This window comes from Epinephelus fuscoguttatus, linkage group LG3 (assembly GCF_011397635.1).
Source record: "Epinephelus fuscoguttatus linkage group LG3, E.fuscoguttatus.final_Chr_v1".
Lineage (NCBI taxonomy): Eukaryota > Metazoa > Chordata > Actinopteri > Perciformes > Serranidae > Epinephelus > Epinephelus fuscoguttatus.
The window spans coordinates 20,226,369-20,246,584 of record NC_064754.1 but is presented as its reverse complement, the minus strand read 5'-3'; the positions used below and the strand labels follow the sequence as shown (position 1 = coordinate 20,246,584).

Genomic DNA, 20,216 nt, shown 5'->3' with positions numbered 1-20,216 from the left:
AATTCAAGATGGTGACTGTCTAAATGCCAAACTTGAGTCCATGAACCAGTGGATGACAACACGGTAGCTACATCCATTATTTTACACAGTATATGCTTCTATACAAAACTACAATATCTTAATGTCAATGTCTGAGTGTGAAACAACAAGCAAGAGGATGATACACTTCATTTTCAGTATTAAACAAACTGCATGCAGTAAATCTGTTATGGTGTAAGTATCACAGGGCTACAACTAACAATTATTTTCACGTCAATGAATCTAAAATTATCACAAAATGCCCATCACAAGTCCTCAGAGCCCAAGGCAACACCTTCAGTTTGTTTGTTTTGTCCACTCTATAACCAAAAATAAGTCAATTTACAACGATAAAAAAACAAATTCTTAAATTTGAGAGGCTGGAACCAGCAATATCTGGCTTCTTTCTGGATCAATAACTTAAGCAACTATCATCAATAAGATCTGAAAATAGTTGGCGACTATTTTTCTGTCAATCCAAATATAGATTCATCTACAAATCTAGTTATGATTTTAGCATAAAAAACTATAGTGTGAACCTGCCTTTCAAGTATACTCACTGGTGTATGACTGTTACAGAAACCTAATCTTGTATTTTATGTACAGTATAATGTTTTATTTTTAATTTCAACGGATATGTGAAAGACAAAATGATATAATATAAAGTTAAACAGGCTGTAACCACTTGAAAGTACTTCCACTGTTTTCATTGTTTTTCTGACTTACTCTAACCACAGCTGCCGTGCTTGCAAACATCTATACACAGGACTGACAAGTTGTACCCCAAAGGCCAGAGGCAGTGAGCACAGTAGATGGTGGTTAAAAGCTCTGCGGCTCCAGGGGTTCTGTTATATTTCCACACAACTGACAAACTGTGTTTCAGCAACATCAGCTCTCACAAAGTAATAAAGAGGAGGTGCACCAAACGCAATTGTGAGCCAAGAGCCACAAAATCTCCAGCTGGACCAAAAAAAAATACAAAACAAAAAAACAGAGAACCGGCCTTCTTTCCAAATAAATAAACAGACAGACAGACGGACAGACAGACAGAACGCCTTCCTGAGAAACAAAATTATTCCTAACTAAAGCACATGCACAGTGGTAGTTATGAGCTCATCCTCTCTTTACTTCTGGGTGGGTAAGTGTACCAGTAAGTGAGGGTCTACGTGGTGGTGGTCTGATCGCAGTATATTTCAGAGGTGTGAAATCATGTGTAAAAGTGGAGTGTGAGAAGTGTGCTGCTGACTTACCCTGTGCTGGGGGACGAACGTCGGTCTGACACTTGGTACATGCCTCTTGTGCTCCCAGAGAGGCTGGAGTTTCTCTGGAGAGACACAAACATGCAGAAAGAAAAGTGTTAGTCGTACAACTACTTAGTCTCCCTAAACTTCTGCTTCTATAAGCATCTTCTGGGCTAAAATGTTATTTGGTTGTGTGAGGTTTCGGTATTACTTAATACTCTGGCTGTACCTTTAATTTGTTCAACGATCTGCATGAGACTTTCAGAAATGATCTATGTTCAATATAAACCTGAAGGAGATGATGCATTTTTAGTCTATTATTGACGTTTTACATCGTCACTGACTGCTGACTCCTCACTCCTCTCAACTGGGTGGTAGGGGCCACATGTTTTCCAAGTTTCCAGGCCTTCGTTGTGGCTCAAAAATGGAAAAGTTTGGTCTTATTTTGAACAGGAGCATCTGCAGATTAATTCCACACCCATAATCTACTAAAGTTAGGAACAATAGGAGATGAATTAGTCTCTGTTTTAATTATCTCTGCTGCCATCTTGGAAGCTGGAAGGGACAATTCCAACAGGCGCAGCTGCGACCCGGCTTTGTTGCATCTGCTAAACGGTGTCATACCACAACAGGAGTCATATTTCCTTGACATTTTTGTGCTTCTACCATGAGTAAATAAGCAGTCTATGTGGTTAAATGGTTTCCTGTTTTGTCTGTTTTAGTTGTGTTTATTGTTATTTCCTGCTTTGTTATGGATCAGAGGTTTCTGGCTGTGTTTTAGTCATTAAAAATACATTCATCCTCATAATTACATTTTATTTATATTTAATATACAGTGCCTGTTAGCAGGAAAACTTGATCTGCTCTGTGCAACGCGATGCGGCTTTGTTGAAAATAGTCGAGGTGTGTGTTTTCATTAGCTTCTGGGACGCTTCTGAAACGTGCTGCAGCATGTCTGCTGAAATTATTAGAATTGCCAGGAGTGGCCAAGGTCAACTCGGACAGTCGCCTGGCAGAGATCTGCACTCTACTGAGGCACTTTTCTAGTTGTGATTGTGAACACATACATCCCCTAAAACATTATGAAAACAGTATACTCAAGACTAAAGCACGAGCCATGCATCATATAATTTAAAAGCAGTTAGTGCGGCTATAAAAATTTAAATGGGTACAGAGGGCTGCTTAATAAATTCCCACTGAAAAGACAATAACAGTAAATCAAAAGGTAACCTATATTGCTGCTGTCATGGGAGGCTTCTCTGTGTGTGTTTCCCAAAAAGCTGTGACGGCTCATATGTTCGTCAAATAATCCAAACTGAAATGAACAACTCAAGCGATCTTCAAATTAAAGTGTTTCTGTGTGGTTTGATCTCACATGTACATTATGACTGGTGACAGCATCAGGCATAAATCAAGGACATCAATGGAGAAATTCCTTCCCAACACAATAAGAATAAAAGATGATCAGTCCCATATGACAAGTTGAGCAAGATGAAGCTTGTGAGGATTAATGTGATCATTTTCCCCCTGAGGGTGGCACAAAATAAAAGTGGGAGCGTTAAAGCTGTAGTTAGTAACGTTAATGAAAATAAATTTGTCATATTTGCTGAAACCGTCACTATTTCCCTGCAGCAGTACATGAGACAGATAGTCTGTTCCTCCTGGTAGTGCTTCTAATGGCATTCGCTAGAATCAAACTGTGGCTGCTGGAAAACACAGCTGCCAATCATGTCAATCACGGCCGGTAAACTCTGGTAAAACCGTCAAACTAAGCTGCGCTGATCAAATATGAATCAAGATTCTGTCACTGCATTGCCTTTCTCACCTCAAATGTTTTCAGAAGCATATTTTAGTGTACTGTTTAGCTGTAAAATGAGAATGTTTGCTCCGGCCGATAGGCAGTGTTTCGTTTAGGCTCGACTGGTTCCAACATGGTGGCCGTGTCACAAATTTTCTCATTTTACAGCTAAACAGTACACTAAAATATGTTTCTGAAAACATTTTATGGTGAGAAATAGGCAGTAACATACTAGGCATCACTGATCAAGTATGAATCAAGATTCATACTTGATCAGTGATGCCTAGTTTAACAACAGTTTACGAGCAGTGATTCACATGATTGACAGCTGCATTACAGAATCCTCAGCTCTGATAGGTTGTTCACTCACATGTAGTGGATTCTTGCAAATGCCTTTAGAAGAACTAAGAGGAGGCAGAGGAACATGATTTTGATGATCCACATAACCACATTTTACTGTGTGGATATAGTGACAGTTATTCTTATAGATGTTACTACAGCTTTAATGTACTGAGAAAATGTCACCTCCATTTCACTGTATATTTTTTGTATTAAAACAATAAAACTCTTGATACTACAAGAAAGAACATTTCGTATTAGTTCAGTGACTGTTTTTTAACATGCCATAAACTACAATGTTGTTCAACAGTGACATTTTGATCTGGTGCAGGACTGATATCAATATAAATCATAATCTGTGGCCATGAATAGCCAGAATAAATTTCATTTAAATCCTGTCAGTGTACATAAATATCTTGTGTCCAAAACTGATGATTTGTCTTGAGGGTGGCAGTACAGAAAGGGCTGTGGAAGGTCTCAAAAGTAAAAGGGTTCACCCTCTGTGGAGTAAGAATATGCTCAATAAAAGTTCTGTACCCAACTCAGAATTATGTCAACCAAATCAAATTTGGCTGTTTAATACTAACTGTATGGTCCATTTTTGCCATATAAAGTTTGAGCCTGAACATTAAGGGTGACAGCGCTGTTCACATAATATAGTAAACATGCTTAATTAGCCCTCCATGCTAATGCGTGCTAACTACGCTAACAAAAGATTGTTAGCAACAACATTTTTTGCCGACACCAGAGATAAAACAAAAGAGGTAAAGTTATCTCAGAGCAAAGCCTCTCTTCCTCTGGGCAGTTGTCTCCATCTCACTCAGGCTCACCCTGGGTCTGGGTTTGCGGCTGCCTTAATTGGAGTTCAATGTGAAAGTGAGGAGCGCTCACTCTGCTGCTACAACTGTGGACTGAAACGTCCACAAAAGTACACAGACCGACAAAAAAACAACAGCAAAAGAATGACTGCTCGAATAAAAGAATGGCAGTCGACTGAGAGGACTCCAACTGATGACTGTAACTTTCAACTTTCAGGGGGCACATGTACTTTATACAAGTGAAAGCTTTTGCCTAATAGTGATGCTACAAGAGGCCACCAGAGTCATTAGTAATAATCCACTGGGGATCATGAATATCAGTGACTAACTTCCTGCCAATCTGGGCAGCAGTAGTCCAGATATCTTGCGCCTTTAGCATCTTTCCTGCAACCTAAAATATTTGGTTGTAGCTGTGAAAACACGTGAGAATTCTTTAAGTGTATTTGATGGTGGGTGTGCAGCTTGACTCTTACCTTCTCTACTTGCCTGAGAGCGAAATCCTCCTAGTCACTCTTTCATACACCTCTCAAAGCTGCCCGTGCATTGAAGTATGCTGTGTGTAGTGTTTGTACATGTGTGTGTATCTACGCGCGTGTGAAGTAGTGCCAGGTGGAACTCAGTGTACCAGACTGGCGACGTGCCACAGAGGGAAAATGTGCACAAACACAGACACTGTCAGTACCTCCCTCTGTCCCTCTCTTTCCTTTTCTCTGCTTCTACTCACACAGCTTGTTTCTGGCCTAGTGCCAGTGAAAATGGACCATGGAGGAAACAGGCGAACACCATCCGTGGCTCTCATTCCTGGCTAGCCTGCAGTGAAGGCAGAACAGGGACAAATCTCCTAGAAATGGATGGAACAAAATGCCTTCAGCTGAGGGGAAAACTCCAATCTGGTGACTGAAATTTGGTTTTAAACTCGAGTTTTTCCCTCTTCTCATCCCTCCATTAAAAAGCCAAAAGTTTATGACACACTCCGCTTGAATTAAAGTTACATTCACCTTGCACTTCCTGTGAAGAAAGGCATTAGATTCAGTCTGAGTTGAACTAGAAAGTCAGCAGGAAACAAGCCATCCATCCCTTCTCTTGCTGCCAGTCCTAAAATACCTCTGTGGCTCTTAAACCTGTCTCCTAGGAGATAAGGGCGACCTTGCTGATGTCGTGACAGAGAGACGGAGAGTGAGGTTGTGAGGGTGTGGGGTCATTTGGGTGACATCTCCGGGCTTTCCTTGACGGTGTAACAAGGTGCCAACCAGTCTGTGACTCCACACTTGTACTTGTCATGTCGATTATTCACAGTCCTACGTGAAACTGACTGATGTTGAAATCTAAAGAGAGGACGTCTAAATTTAGGCGGCAGTGTTTCGGGTCAATCACAGGTCAACAAAAAAAATTCATTTCAAATGTATTTGACTAACACAAAAAATATGCCGTTGAACAATTTCAGATGTCTTTGCAACAGTTTAATTACAGCATAACAAAGAGGTATCACTTACATAACTCACTGTACTGCATGACTTTATTAAGTGATGTCGACAATATCTCTGCACTCAAGAATAGTGATCTGAGGAGGGGATTTTTTTTTTTACTGAGATTCTCTCAAATAATGAGCCAAAAATGAAAGAGCTTGTTCCTCTCAGGCAGATCTGTACCACATTACATCTGATTCAAAATCACGCTGGAACCTCGAGCAAGAGCAAGCGCTGGTTTCCATGGCAGCACGCGGATTTGTGCAATGAAACAGGTCACCCCTCTTTCGAGAGGTGTTGGATGATAATTTGAATAAGTGACATTTTTAAGGACAGAAATTGTCTGCTTTTACAGTGTTATCATCGTGTAATAAGGCAAAAGAAGAGGAGGGGGGGATGCCACAATGGAAGCTGTGGAGAGCCTGGAGGCAAAGGGCCCATCTCCAGCTTCCGGAGCATGAGGAAGCTTTTTGTGCCAGTACGCTCTCTGGTCAGGATGTTGTCTGCTGCAGAGCTTGACTATTCATGCTGAATGCAAAGCAGGCAGGCTTCGAGCCTCTACTGTAGTTTCACTTTATGATTCTGTTGCAGATGAGCATCACATACAACAGAAAATGCTGTAGATACAAACATATACTATATGGCAAAAAGTCTGTAGACACCCATGTCCACATATTTTTTATGTAATTTTGGTCCACGGTTGTTTTTATGGTTTGAGTTCAGCACCTTAGTTCCAGTTAAAGACGTATTTCACTGCTGGGTTGATGGTCTCTTCATAAAACTGTCCAGTCTATGCAGTAGAAAGACATGAATGCTTTTGAAATTGGTTCTACATGACCAGAGAAATCAGAGAAACGGGTCTGTGTCATTCACTTTTGCTCAAGATGTAGAAAACCTACAACTACCAGAATGCACTGCACCACACCACAACAATACACGCTCCAGCTGGTGGGCAGCATGATGCCAGCTTGGCTGTTTTTTCATCAGGAAACAATATGGCAGCCGGCTGGTGGCAACCGATCTCAAATTACAGCTAAACAGTACACTAAAATATGTTTCTGAAAACATTTGCAAGAAATAGACAACGCAGAAACAGAAGCCCCTTTTACACCGCCAGATTTTCTGCAAATGTTGGGCCGTTTTGGCGGCAAGCTGCGAGCGTTTAGACACACAGAGCCGGATTGGCGAGTTGATCCGAGGTGCCCAATTTTCTGCCTCGTAGGGTAGTCATATTGGCGGAAACTTTTTGGTTTAAACAGAACGAGGCAGCCTTCCGCCATGGGAGAGGCTGTTGAAGCCTTGTGGGAGGAGCTGTTGTTGATGCTGCATGTGCGAGCCACTGGCGGTGGATTAACAGGAAACAGCTGATAGTAGGAATGAGCAGCCAGTAGCAAGAGGGAAACGCAAACCTGACAGACACTGTAAAAATGAGCAACTGGGGAGACAAGGAATTTCGTGCCCTCCTTGCCCTCGCAAACAAAGAGGCCATTAACTGTCAAATAACAGGAACGGTGAAGGACAGGCCGACTTACGAGAGAATTGCTGAAGGACTGACCAGCCGCGGCTTTCCTCCCACGTCACTGTTTACGTCACGCGCTGAGCTACACGTTGGGCTTTCCTGCAAATTTGCACAGTTCCTGTTTAAAAAGGGCTATAATCTTGGTTCTTATTTGATCAGCACCTAGCTTTACCATTTGATCTGAGTTTGGTCTGGCTTTAAGAGAGAAGGGCACTTCTGTGTCTCTATTTGCTCTCTACTCTTTGTGTCTGTGCTGGCGGACAAAAAGTTTAGTTTTTTCTTTTATTTAACTGGTATTTAACCACACAGTCCCTTGATATAGAAATCTCTTTCTCAAGGTCAGAACTGGCCAAGACAGCACACCAGCTACAGCTGAAAAAGAATGGGAATAAAAAGACAGACAGCAGACAGGAAAATAGAATCATCAAACACTCACAGAAAAGACTAAAACCAGCTCGAAAAGAGCAGTTGCATTTCTCAGTTACCTGGATTTTTAACATGCTTTTAAATTTTTCTAAGGGGACCAAAATATCATGATGTAATGTGCAGGTAACTCAGAGTTTAGGGAGCAAAGTAGAAGGCTTTTTTCCCCAGCTCAGTGCAAATACTGATAAAATAAATACCTGGTTAAAAAAAAGCTAACTAGTGAGACAATGCTTGGTGCTGCTGGAGGTCTGCATCAGGAGATTACACATACATGGGGAAAGTTGACCCATCAAGGCCTTGTTTACAAAGATATACAAATGAAGCTGTCTACAAAAACCTAATGACGGCCAGTCTACAAAGCATAATAGTGATGGCTGGATTGTGTTTAAGTGAACCGAGTTCATATACTCAACACCAGGTCCATAAAGAGATGGAGTCCACATTTTGGGTAACTTGACTGACCTGCACAGAGCACTGACTTCAACCCTATCCACAACTTTGGGATGAAACGGAAACAACAAGCCAGATCTCATCAAACAACATCAAGGCACCAACCTCACTGAGGTCTTGTGACTGAATGGGAGCAAACTCCTGCCATAAGGTGTCAAAATCTTTGAGCGGAGGCTGTTTGAGCATTGTATTAATGCCCATGTTTTTGCAAAGAGATATTTAACATCGCATATAAGAGTGTCGTGTTTTGGTGTCTACATTCTTTTGGCCAGGTTGTGTATTAAGCCAACGTGTAATTGCGACATTGGAAATCTGATGGACTAAAGAAAAGAAACCAAGATCATTTGTCAGGGTAAGTCACACAAAACCTAAATGTTTTAGAAAAATAAAATCCCATGTACAACTATAGCAATCGGAAACTCAGAGAGATTTTATTATTTTATCCACTTCGCTTCAACTGATCACCACCAAAATTTTATCATCTGTTCCTTGTCCCATTAAACCCTTCCTGAAAATTTCATCAAAATCCGTTCCAAACTCGTCGAGTTATTTTGCAGACAAACAGACAAACAGACCAACGCCGGTGAAAACACAACCTCCTTGGCGGAGGTAATAATTTAAAGGGTAACTTTTTTTAACGTGGACCCTTTACTTCCATTTTTTGTGTCTATGTGACTAAAAGCAAAGAACAGTTTTTGAAATTAGTCCGATATCGAGTGACAGCGCTACACACCACCCTGCAGCGGTGAAAAAGGTTGCAATGTAATGTGAAAGGGCAATTGTGCGCCATTAATTCACATCCACTAAAAGTGCCACTGACATGTTTAGATTGATCTTCTTTTCATTCTTTTTTTTTTAAGATACTTTTTGGGGATTTTTGCCTTTAATTGATAGGACAGTATTAGCGTGAAACAGGGAGAGAGAGGGGGGGATGATATGCAGCGCAGGGCTGTGGGTTGGAATCAAACCCCTGGCTGCTGTGGCAAGACAGAGCCTTTGTACATGGGGCACCTGTTCTACCAGATGAGGTACTGGGTACCCCTAGATTGATTTTCTAAGTGTTTGACAACAGGATCCCTACAGAGATAAACCTGTTTGTCAGAGTAAGAATATTTTAGTTTATCCAGAAACAGCCCAGAAATTGTTGTCTAACCAACCAGACTCCATTCAAATAAACATTAAGTTTAGCACTGTAAAACAAACTTCATTCAAAGTTAAGAGAAACAAAATAAAACCAACAAAAGCCATCTTCACCTTTCCACTGTTTCAACAATCATTGCCTGTGCTTTGCTTGAAAGAAACCCTTAATTCACCCAGTTAGATATGAAAATATGATAGCTCTATACACGTTAAAATTAATGTTGACTGAATGAAGTCTGGTGGGTTTATCAATAGCGATTTTGGGGTTGTTTTGGGTTAAAAAAAAAGGATCTTACTCTTTGACAAAAATGTCTGTCTCTGTAGGGATCCTTTCCATAATGCTGTCATACTTTCAGAATAATAATCTGAACATAACAGTGGCAAAACAAACACTTTTACTGGATGTACACTGCTGGTGCGATGCAAGCATGACCCGAGTGGTTACACTGCAGCCTGTTTCTCATTAAATACTGGACCAGTTTTGAATACTGTTGTCTCCATTCATCACTTGGGCCTAAAAGCAGACAAAGTATGGTTGAAATAAGGTTGAAAAATACCACACGTACCCTTTAAGCACCCATTTCATATCCATACCTTGTGATTTTAGGTCATTTGTTAATTTCAGGTAACAAAAATCATCTGTGCGAGGTTTAACTTAAGTCAAGCTAATGTAGTCAACAGAAAGCTAATGACTGACTGATTCCTGGAACAGAAGAAACAACTAATGAGCTAAATGACTCAAAAGACCTCACGCACACGTTCAGACCACATTTACATCCACACAGTCACGATCTTCTGTTCTACTAACAAACACCGAGCCTGTAGGTTGAATTTAGCGCAGTATTATCTTGTCTTGCATGTGTGCAGATTTTGAGGTGATTCTCATTTACTGGATTTCACCTGCTGGTGTGTGAAAACACGGGAATGTTCTGGACAGTTACCGCACTTCGGCTCTATAAAGAAGAGCAGACTTGTTGTCTCGGGCATCTTCAAGTCTATTATGGGCTCGACCTGTGGTGCATTACAGGGACATTACTCAATAAAATCAATGCTTATGCACTATTCAAAAGCAGAAAGCTGCTCTGTGAAGGACTGTCGGAAAGCTGGAAGCAGCATACTGAGGAGTGATGGATGGTGAAACAAGAATTCATAGTTTATTATAACATTTAAAATATGTCACAAAATCAGACCTGAGACATATTTTTTTTATATTGCTGTCTATATTATGATGCAGTTCAATGTGATCAGTGTTAATTTGTGTATTATATTTTGTATATTATTTTGTTGCACAGAACAGAAAATGTCTAAAAAATCATCAACACAAGATAGGACAGGATAGTCAAGATATCCTCACCTGGCGTCCGTTGCCCTTTGAGGCCTGGAGGCTACAGCGACCCAGGCTGCCGTTTGGCGTGGTGCCACAGCTGCTGATGATCTGCAGCTGTTTTTCGGCGCGGTCCGCACGGTCCAGCAGCTCCTCGATGAACTGCTGCAGCCGCACCTTGGCATTGGCTTCACGTGCTGCCGTCTCCTGAAGGAACTGGTCAATCTGGGCAACTTCCCTGAGGGCAGAGAGGGGAACGGAGATATTAATAGGACTTTCTTTAAACTCAGCTGTGAGCTCTATTAAAACCTTTTTTGTCAATCTGTTTCATTTGGGGGCAAATTACAGATCTACTGAAAGTCACTTGTGGCAAAAATGTACTTTGCTGCAGTACTTTTTTTTTTTTTACAATCTCTCACATTCACATTCGCTGCTGTCGTGCCCGTTTTGTATGGGGACTACGTACACCGAGGTTGGTGACAGAGATAAATACACAATACCAACACAAAGGGAGGGAGAGGGAGAAGAGGAATAGAGGGTGAGAAAGCAGCTGGGAATTTATACCGCCGCAGGCACAGAAGGGCCAAGTTCCCGTCATTTTAAGGGACAGTGTGTTACACATACAGAAGCAAACAAACCAGGAACTCAGACCATGTTTGTAGTTGTCTGCAGCCTGAACGGCACACTGTATAATTCTGGCATTCCCTGGTTTGGTGTTAAGCATTCCTACATGTTCAGATGTGATTAGTTACATCATATTAACTCGGTAAGTTAAAGCTCTGATTATGAATAATATAAGCAGTCCTTAATGTCCTGATGATGAGCAGCTTAGTCACATAGAACAAGTTTAAACAAAAACTGTCAATCATAAATGGTATTCTTTGTAACCTTTGTAACCGTAGCCATTTTTTTGGCCACTTGGAGGCAGCAGAAACAAGTCGTGAAAACGACATTGTCATGTAATCACCTTTTACGTTAACGTGTCAGCAAACGGTTGCTTATTTACACACTCAGCAGTGATCTAGGACCATTATCATTTATGTAGAGTTACATAAGTCCCACAATCACTCTCTTTTTGCTTTGTTTTTGGTCTCTACCAACTCCTAAGGGAAATATCTGACTCTTTAGCTGCTATATGCTCCACTGTGTCCAATAAGCAAGCTGCTAACTGTGTCTGTTTGCTGTTTGGTGCTGAGCAGGTAGTGTGCAGGGGTTCACTGGAGCTGAAACTCACATCATCAGAGCAGTCAGAGTGAAGTCGGACAGCTGAACAATGAGCTAAAACTCGTTATAAAGCTCCGTAAAGCAGAGGAGAGCTGCAGATTTGGGTGACAATGTAACACATAAATAACAATAGTGATAAAAATTTAATTTCAGGGATTGATAAAGTATGTCTTCTTCTTGATAATTCTCTATAGGTTCTCTATGTGTGACTGATTATCACTTTGTTTTCACATTTGATACATTATTATAACAAAACAAAAAAAAAGATTATGTTTTTTATTATTATGTTTTGAGTTACTCTGCTTTTCATGAGGGCTGAAACCAGTAATTCAGTCAAGACCATTTAAACTGAGAACAAGTCATTACTACGGCTGAATCATCAGTCGGAGACCCCTCAGTCGACTGAGATTGCTTCAAGTCCAGCAGTCTTTTTGTTTTGTTTTTGCTAGTCAGTGTGCTGTGCAATGTACTTCTGGGGACATTTTGGTCACCAGATTTTGCTGCAGAGTGAGCTACTCTTCGGTACAGACAGCTGCAGACGTGATGCAGCAGCATGGAGGAGAAGAAACTTCCCACCGTAATCCACCAAGATATCATTATATTCTCTCTTCTGCTTGGAAGTGATGGATTTACAGCTAACAGATACTTAATACAACACAGTCTCCGGCGTTCGCTTGATATGTAGTGTCGGCAAAAAATGATGCACATTTCTGATTCATCGTTAGCATTGCTAGCTTGTTTACTATGTTACATAAATGCTGCCATCACTCTGAAGGAGTCGTTGAATATTTGTATTACACATCTAAATTTGATTACACTGACACAATTCTGAGTCAGGTACAGCCCTCATCATGACCAAGGCCAGACCAGTGCGAGTCCCACACTGCATGACACATTTACGATAAAATGAAGAACACAAAAACAATAAGTGCTTCTCAAATTGAACTGAGAGACTCATTTCCAAGAAAACAAGTTATGATTCCTCTCCAGTGACCCCTTTAATGACATATGAGTGACCCATAAGAAATGTCTTGATAATATAATCAACAGGCAATCATATGTGGGACTGTTCCTTTGTTTTTTTATGAGCAAACAAATAGGAACACTAAGGAGCTGAAATAAAACTTCACCATCTTTATTCAGCACTCCTTTTTGCACAGGCAATTCAATGATATCCCTACAGTAATGGTCTTGAAATAAAATCCCAAGTCCTCTTTGCCTGAGATGGAGACAAGACCGAATAAAACTGCTGTCAAGTCCAAGACGAGACCAAGAACCTTCAAAAAGCGTTCTTGAGACCAAGACTGATCTGGACTCTAAGCTGAAACTGATTATAATTTTCATCATGGATGAGTTTTTTTGTTTTGGATTAATCCATGAATTATTTAGTCAGTTAAATGTCATTGAAAAATGCCCATCACTATCTTGGAACCCAAGTTGATGACTTCAGTTGCTTGTCCAGTCTGTCCGAAACCCAAAGACATTTTATCAAGATGATATACAACAAGAGAAAGCACCCAATCCTTATATCTGAGAAGCTGGAACAAGCTTGATACAGACAAGTAATCGATTACCATAATTATTGTTTATAATTGTCTGTATGTCTACCAATAACAATTGTTCCAGCACTACTTTCCACATCCAGACAAACCTTCTCATATATGAGTATCATCCAACCCAACATCCTACATCCCACTTCTACTGAACGTCCCTCTGTCTTTTCATGCATCCTAATGTGGAACTGCCTCGATATGGGACTTCTACAATTCCCAGAGGCTTTCTTTATGTATTTCCCTTTGTGTCCTTATAAACCGCCTAAGCCTTTAAAGCAATGCAGTCAGAGAGCTTAACAAGACAATCCAGACATCTGACCTTGACAACACTGAAGGAGCCATTAAAAAAATTGCACACAAGGAATGGGGACATAAAAATCTGTGTCCCTTCAGTTCAAATAGCTTCATGCCCATAAATAAGTCAAGACGCTCATCAGGATGGATGCTTTTACATCCAACTCATATGAAATATCCACTACTACTAACCATTATATAACCCAGGATCCAACCACACAACAGTTGCGGCACTCACAGTGAATTTTCTTGAAATGGGGGCACTCTGCGATAAAAATAGTTTGCCATCTGGCACAGTTAACTTTTCTTATCCTCAGGCAAAGATTATAAAAATATGACTCCAAAATTAGTTGAGATGTTTGACTGTAGGTGGTAAAGACAGCACATGTGCTATCCAATTTGTGAGTAAACAATCGGTACATCAGTACATGATATCAAAATTAAGTGGCCATAGCTTCTCTTTCTCTCCTCTGTGATCAATTCCTGTTTAGAGTTTGTCTCTTGGTAATTGCTCTTAATATGAGATAACATGATTTTTATCTACTCTGGGCTCACTGGGCTCTTTGTAACTGGGTGTAAAGTGATAGAAAGAGGCCATTTACTGTACGCTGGAGCTAATACTATACAGGGAAAAGAATGAAGAATGCCAGTGTTTGTGTGTGAGACACAGAGTGTCTCAGCTCCAAGCTCTCCCAATCACCTCATCCTCGTCAAACTATAAACTATCCTCTCTAATTCTGGAAAAGCAAAGGGGGATTTCCACATCCAGCCAACACATGAGAAACGTCGTATCAACAGGGATCTCAGGGATGAACTGAAGATATAGACAGAAGGCATGGTCTGGTTTCAACCACATGAAGAGATGACAGGCTTTATCAATTGAGGGTACTAAAGCTACAACAAACTTTTCTCAGTTTTACCCCAGCTTTGGCCTAAATCCTGGTTAAAAATGGTTTGTTCCCTACTCACTGTGACTGATTGAGACATTACCACCATATTAAGTTAATATGACAAACTTGCATTGTACTATTTGTATAGCACATTTCATACACAAGGGCATTTCAAAGTGCTTTACAGAACAATAAAATATAAAACATAAATTTCAAGGCAAAGGGTTCTGACGAATATGTTTGGTGTTTTGATATCTGCTTGCAAGAAAGCCCTCACAAGGTGCTGGTTGCTTCCTGAACCCCAACATTAGGGCAGTGGATAGATATTGTAAATGAGATTTATGTTATGGAAAACATTACTTTCTCTCTTCATTTTCAGAAAAATGTGTTCATTAACTTCTGGGCGAAGTGGGTGAAATAAACAAGACCCTTATGACCTGATGTTTAGTGAAGCAAACTTCATTGACTGCTTTTATTTTGTCTCTTTAATCTCTCCCAAAATGTTCTACAAAGTTTTTAAACTGGAAAAAATTTGAACAGCAGGAGAAATTACTTTGTTCATCATATTTTATGTTTTGCTTTGTAAACTGTCGTCGAAAAAATAAAAATAATAAAAAAATATATATAAAACATAATAAAGGATACAGAAAAGAATAAAGATAAATAAGATATAAAAGTTAAAATTTCAAAACGATGTACAATAAAAAAAAAACACCATTAAAATAGCAAAAGTGCAGACAAGAGGTGCAAAAATATATTTAAAATTATTTAAAATTGAGTTTAAAAATAAGTTTGCAGTCATTACAGGGTGGAGTAGGCAGCGTAAAAAATGACATTTTTACTTTGACTTAAAAGTGTTCAGAGTCAGGGCTTGTCTAACATCATCTGGGAGGTTAGTCCTTGTTTGTGCTGCATGATAACAAAACGCTGCTTCACCATGTTTTGTTCTGACTCTTGGGATGGTCAGTAGTCCAGCCCCAGACATCCTCAGGGTCCTAGAAGGTTCATATGTCACAAGCATGTCAGAGATATATTTGGACACTTGGCCACAGAGCAAATTAAACACAAGCAGCAAGATTTTGAAATCAATTCTCTGAGTGACAGGTAGCCAATGTAAGGATGTTAGAACTGCAGTAATGTGGTCACATTTCCTAGTTTTAGTCAGGACCTGAGCAGCAGCATGCTGAATAAGCTGAGGTTGGCGAGCAGCTTGTTTTTTTAGTCCTACAAACAGACCACTGCAGTGATCTAATCTACTGGAAATGAAGGCGTGGATGAGCCTTTCAAGGTCTTGTTGTGACGTTATTCCTCCAACTCTAGCAATTTTTTTAAATGGTAACAGGCAGATGACTTTACCGATTTGATGTGGCTGCGGAAATCTGAGTGCAGGATAACACCAATGCTTCTTGCTTGACTCTTAACTAGGTCCAATATTCACTTTCCTTTATGCTCCACTATTTTCACCAGCCACAGACATATTTCCTGCTGCACCTCAATGGCAGCTCTGCCTTAATGTTGTTGCTATGCTGTTGCTTCGTCGCTCATAGTGTGAACACAGCATGAGCTAACATTATGTGGGTAATTACAGCGTCAGATGTATGCTAGTATGTTGCCACAACAACGCAGTGAGGAGTCAGGTGATGATTCTCTGTGGGTTCATCACTGTGAGCACTACCTTTCACGTTACACACAGTCATTCAATCCATTGTTAATATAATGGCAATGTATGAGTGCAGCTGTAAGCACTCGACATTATCTGCTTTACACTTTCATCTTCACCTCTTGTGCATCTCTCTTGTATATTTGATAAGTTTCTTATCCTTGCAATTTGTGTTTTAGTGTTTATGTGCTGTATTTCTTGTTTATTTCTCATGCAATATGTGAAGCACTTTGAATTTCCTTTGTGTAAGAAATGTGCTAAACAAATAATCGTGCCTAGCCTAGAGGAAAGGAAAGAATGAGGGATGGTTAAACTGGGCGCTGATAAGAATATTACATGCTTTGTGCAATATAGACACAAGATTAGCTCTCATGAATAATCAGATCCACATGGAGAAGTCGCTCGCAACTCAAAATCACTATCAAAACTGACGGGATTGCAGAGATTTAAAATATGAACCTCCCACTATCTAATCACGCAACAATTTTTTGGCACTTGTAAGTCAATTGCTGTAGTGATGATGATGATGATGATGATGATGATGATGATGATGGGGCTCGTAAGAGTGTTATGCACATAAAAAAAAAACACACTGAATATGACGGAAGGCAGACACTGGGAGTAGAAGTGCTCATGTCAAAATAACATGCATTAGCAGACTGTCTCAGCAGATTATATCATTGATTCATTCGACTGTATATGATGCATCTCATCATGGCGCACACAATTAATGAGTCCAAGTATCATTTATTTTAATTCAATGATTGCAGCTGTACCTAATGTGGTGTATGATTAAGCAGCCTGAAGGGAAAAGTTGTGCTCTCATTACTGAAGTTAATAAACGGACGGCAACAATGACTGAGCACTGTTTTTAGTTCAGCCTCCAGTATAATGACATATAGTTATCTCACAACTGCTATTAATAGAGTAGCTGTGGTCGGTCTGTATGCACCGTAGATTGTGTTTTGGCATCCAAAACTGTAATGCATTTGTAATTAGTCTTTGTTAATTATTCAACAGTATCAGATTTCTGCTGTTGCTGGAGACAGATGCACCGATCCCATGAGGAGGAACGTGTTGGAGGCAACACAGTAAAGCCGTTCCCTCTCATTTTTCCGTGTGAGGAAGAAATGCACGGATGCACTAGCCCGTCTGGCAGCTTAACCACTCAGCTGAAGGAACCACACTCAGCGAGGAAATCCTTATGGAGAAGAGACAAGAGATTCAGGAATGTGATCGAAGACAGAGAGATGTTGGAGGGGGGAGGGGACGGGGGGGGGGGCATCTCTGCTGGATCCCGGGAGACATGCAAGGAGAAAGGGGGTAAGACCAGAAATAAAGAGGAGAGGAAAAACAGAGCTGATAAAAACCCAATGAAGAGGAGGGAATGGGCACAAAGGCTGTGAGGGAAAAAACACTGCAGAGGCTAAAGCAACAGACAGCAAACAGAAATCTGCAGTCATGTGGAAGCTGAAAGCACAGGAGGGTTGACAGAGGAGGGGAGAGAAATGGGATGTGGCTGCTTCCTGTTGTCAATCCTAATTTCAACACACACACTCAGACGTACACGCGCGAGCACACCTCGCCCTAACAAGCATGACTCACTCCGGCACCTCGGAAAGAAAGCCTCAAGGTGACAAACATGCACGCGTGTTTACCCGGACGCTGGGGGAGCTGGAAAGGAAGGCCGCCATCTTTTCCGGGCGATGAACATGCAGGTTAAGTCTGGGGCGTGATTCAGAGACAATGACTCGGCAGTGGCTTCACACACCCTCATAACACCGATTCACTCGTGGGTGAGGGGCAACCGCATATTTGTGACCCTGGCGTTCACAGTTTGCTGACGGTGCCGCAGAGTTTTGTCTCCTCTCTATCTTTGTTTCCATCTCACCCACACACCCACACACACAGCATCCAGCTACTGACTTTATGACACACTCTTTGCTGGGATGTTGTTCAGAACACCACACAGAGTTAGATGAAAAGACCACTCTCATAATTGTGTGGTAAATGTGTAAGTGGAGTGAGGAGCTAATTAGCTTAGCATAATGACTGGAAACAGGGGGAAACAGCTAGCCTGTTTCTACAGGTAACCAAATCCACCTACCAACATCTCCAAAGTAATTAAAAGGCTGCATCTCATTTGTTTAATCCAGTGGTTCCCAACTGGTGGGTCGTGGTCCAAAAGTGGGTCGCAGGTCCATCCTGAATGGACCACAAGTGACTCACAAATGTGTCAAGTTTATAAAAAACACACTTTATTTTGAAGTACGGTGAATTTTCTTTGAAGTACAGTGCCATTTCCTGTTGTAGAGTGAGTGAATAACAGACAGCTCCTTGACAGAGACAGCAAACTAGCTCTACGACATGGCCAAACTCAAGTATGACACTGAATATATTAAACTTTGTGGAACTTAAACTAAAGAACTAAAGAGAAATCTGGACCCTGTGGCTGGACCAGTTGTGAACCACTGGTTTGATCTGTACAATTAAGTGTTAAATGAAAATTCACAGATTAATGCTGAGCTGTGTGGTGCACAGAATAAACTACAGAGGAATAATTAATATGGCATTATTAATTAATATGGGAGCATAATGCTGCCAAGCCAGAAAAAGACAAGTACCATGTGAAAAGTTTAGTTATAACCAAAGATATATTTTCATATTGTCACAACATACAAACTTATCACATAATAACAAGAAACTTTTCGTGTTATAACAATATGCCATTTATCTTATTATAACATAAAAAATTTACGCTATAATGTGATAACTTTATAACAAATTTTTACAATGTAAAAGTCATGTTTGAATGAGGAAACAATAACGATAAATAGTATACTGTTGTAAAAAGAAAAGTTTCTTATATAACATGACAACATGATAAGTTTGTATGTCACAATGTGAAAAACATCTTGTCACAACAATAAACTTTTCACATTATAACGTGATACACTCATTGTTTATCTTTAGAACAGGATATGGCAGGTCATCAAATATTAATGTCATATAGTTCTATTTACAGTATAATAAAAATTGATGCTTCAAGTCCCGCCCTCCGGGCGCAGACTGGCCAATCATAACGTAGCATCGGGCCAGCTCAGACCAGGGTCCGACAACAACACAGCTGTGCTCCATTGACTCTAATGCAGTTGTTTCAGATTTCCTTCATTTTCAGGCTGGTTTTGTGGATTTGGAGCTAAATGTTGTGTCTGGGGCACGTCGTGTATTAATGACACTTGTTACCTGGAGAGGTTGGAAAAAGATATACGTTTCTTCCCTGTTCCAAAACCAAAATCAGACCCTGAAAAGTGTAGGGTTAGCTAGCTAGCTACTGAAGATATAGCCTACTGAATGTATACACATGCTGCTTTTGCTTTTTAATGATTATAACAGTGAATAAAAGACTGACCCTGCTGTACAGGAACCAGTGAAGGGAAGCAGGGAAACTTTGCTGATTTGAACCAGCTGTGTGTCATCGCATTGTGCGCAGATGAACACTGTTTGACTTCCCCCAGAGATCCCTGCCCAGCAGCAGAGGTCTGAGCACTGGCAGCGGCACGGAGGGGAAGCCAAACACCGTTCATCTGCACACACTGTGATGTCACACAGCTGGTTCAATATCGGCAAAGTTTCCCTTTATATTCATTGTCTTGTGTGGCGATCAGCAGTGATGTGGTGGTTCACTTTTACACTGTGATCTGTAGCCTATAGTTCGGCTTTAGCTTCTAACTATCTTTGTCTTTTTAACCTGTTGTTGCTGCTGAGTCAGTTTGACATCCTGGATATATCCTTCAAACACAGACTGTAGACCCCTCTGTCTGCTTCTCTCTGGAATCACTGTTTCATTTTTCAAAAAATATGATAATATTTCTTCAGGTAGTGCCGTTAGTGACAGTGTGGGCTCCATGCTTACTCTAACAGCTTGTTGGACCATCACAAAGGGGTGGGGCTTAGCGAAAGGCTAATTGCACCACTGATCTTACCACATGCCTCCTTGTATTACGATTAAGGGGTCAAATAAATTTAATTGTGCAAAGAAAACTCATGAGATCA

The 20,216-nt window shown here is 40.6% G+C and overlaps 1 protein-coding gene across 2 annotated transcripts in view; it reads right to left on the bottom strand.

Moving 5' to 3' along the window:
• The window catches only part of fbxo41 (F-box protein 41), a 78,934-nt gene that overhangs the window by 20,748 nt on the left and 37,970 nt on the right, over nucleotides 1–20,216 (bottom strand). For both annotated transcript variants that reach the window (XM_049569198.1, XM_049569191.1), the window contains 2 exons: nucleotides 10,570–10,777; nucleotides 1,269–1,342 (listed from right to left, as the gene is read on the bottom strand). In XM_049569198.1, coding sequence (XP_049425155.1) covers nucleotides 1,269–1,342; nucleotides 10,570–10,777 — 282 coding nt within the window. The remainder of the gene's footprint in view (nucleotides 1–1,268; nucleotides 1,343–10,569; nucleotides 10,778–20,216) is intronic.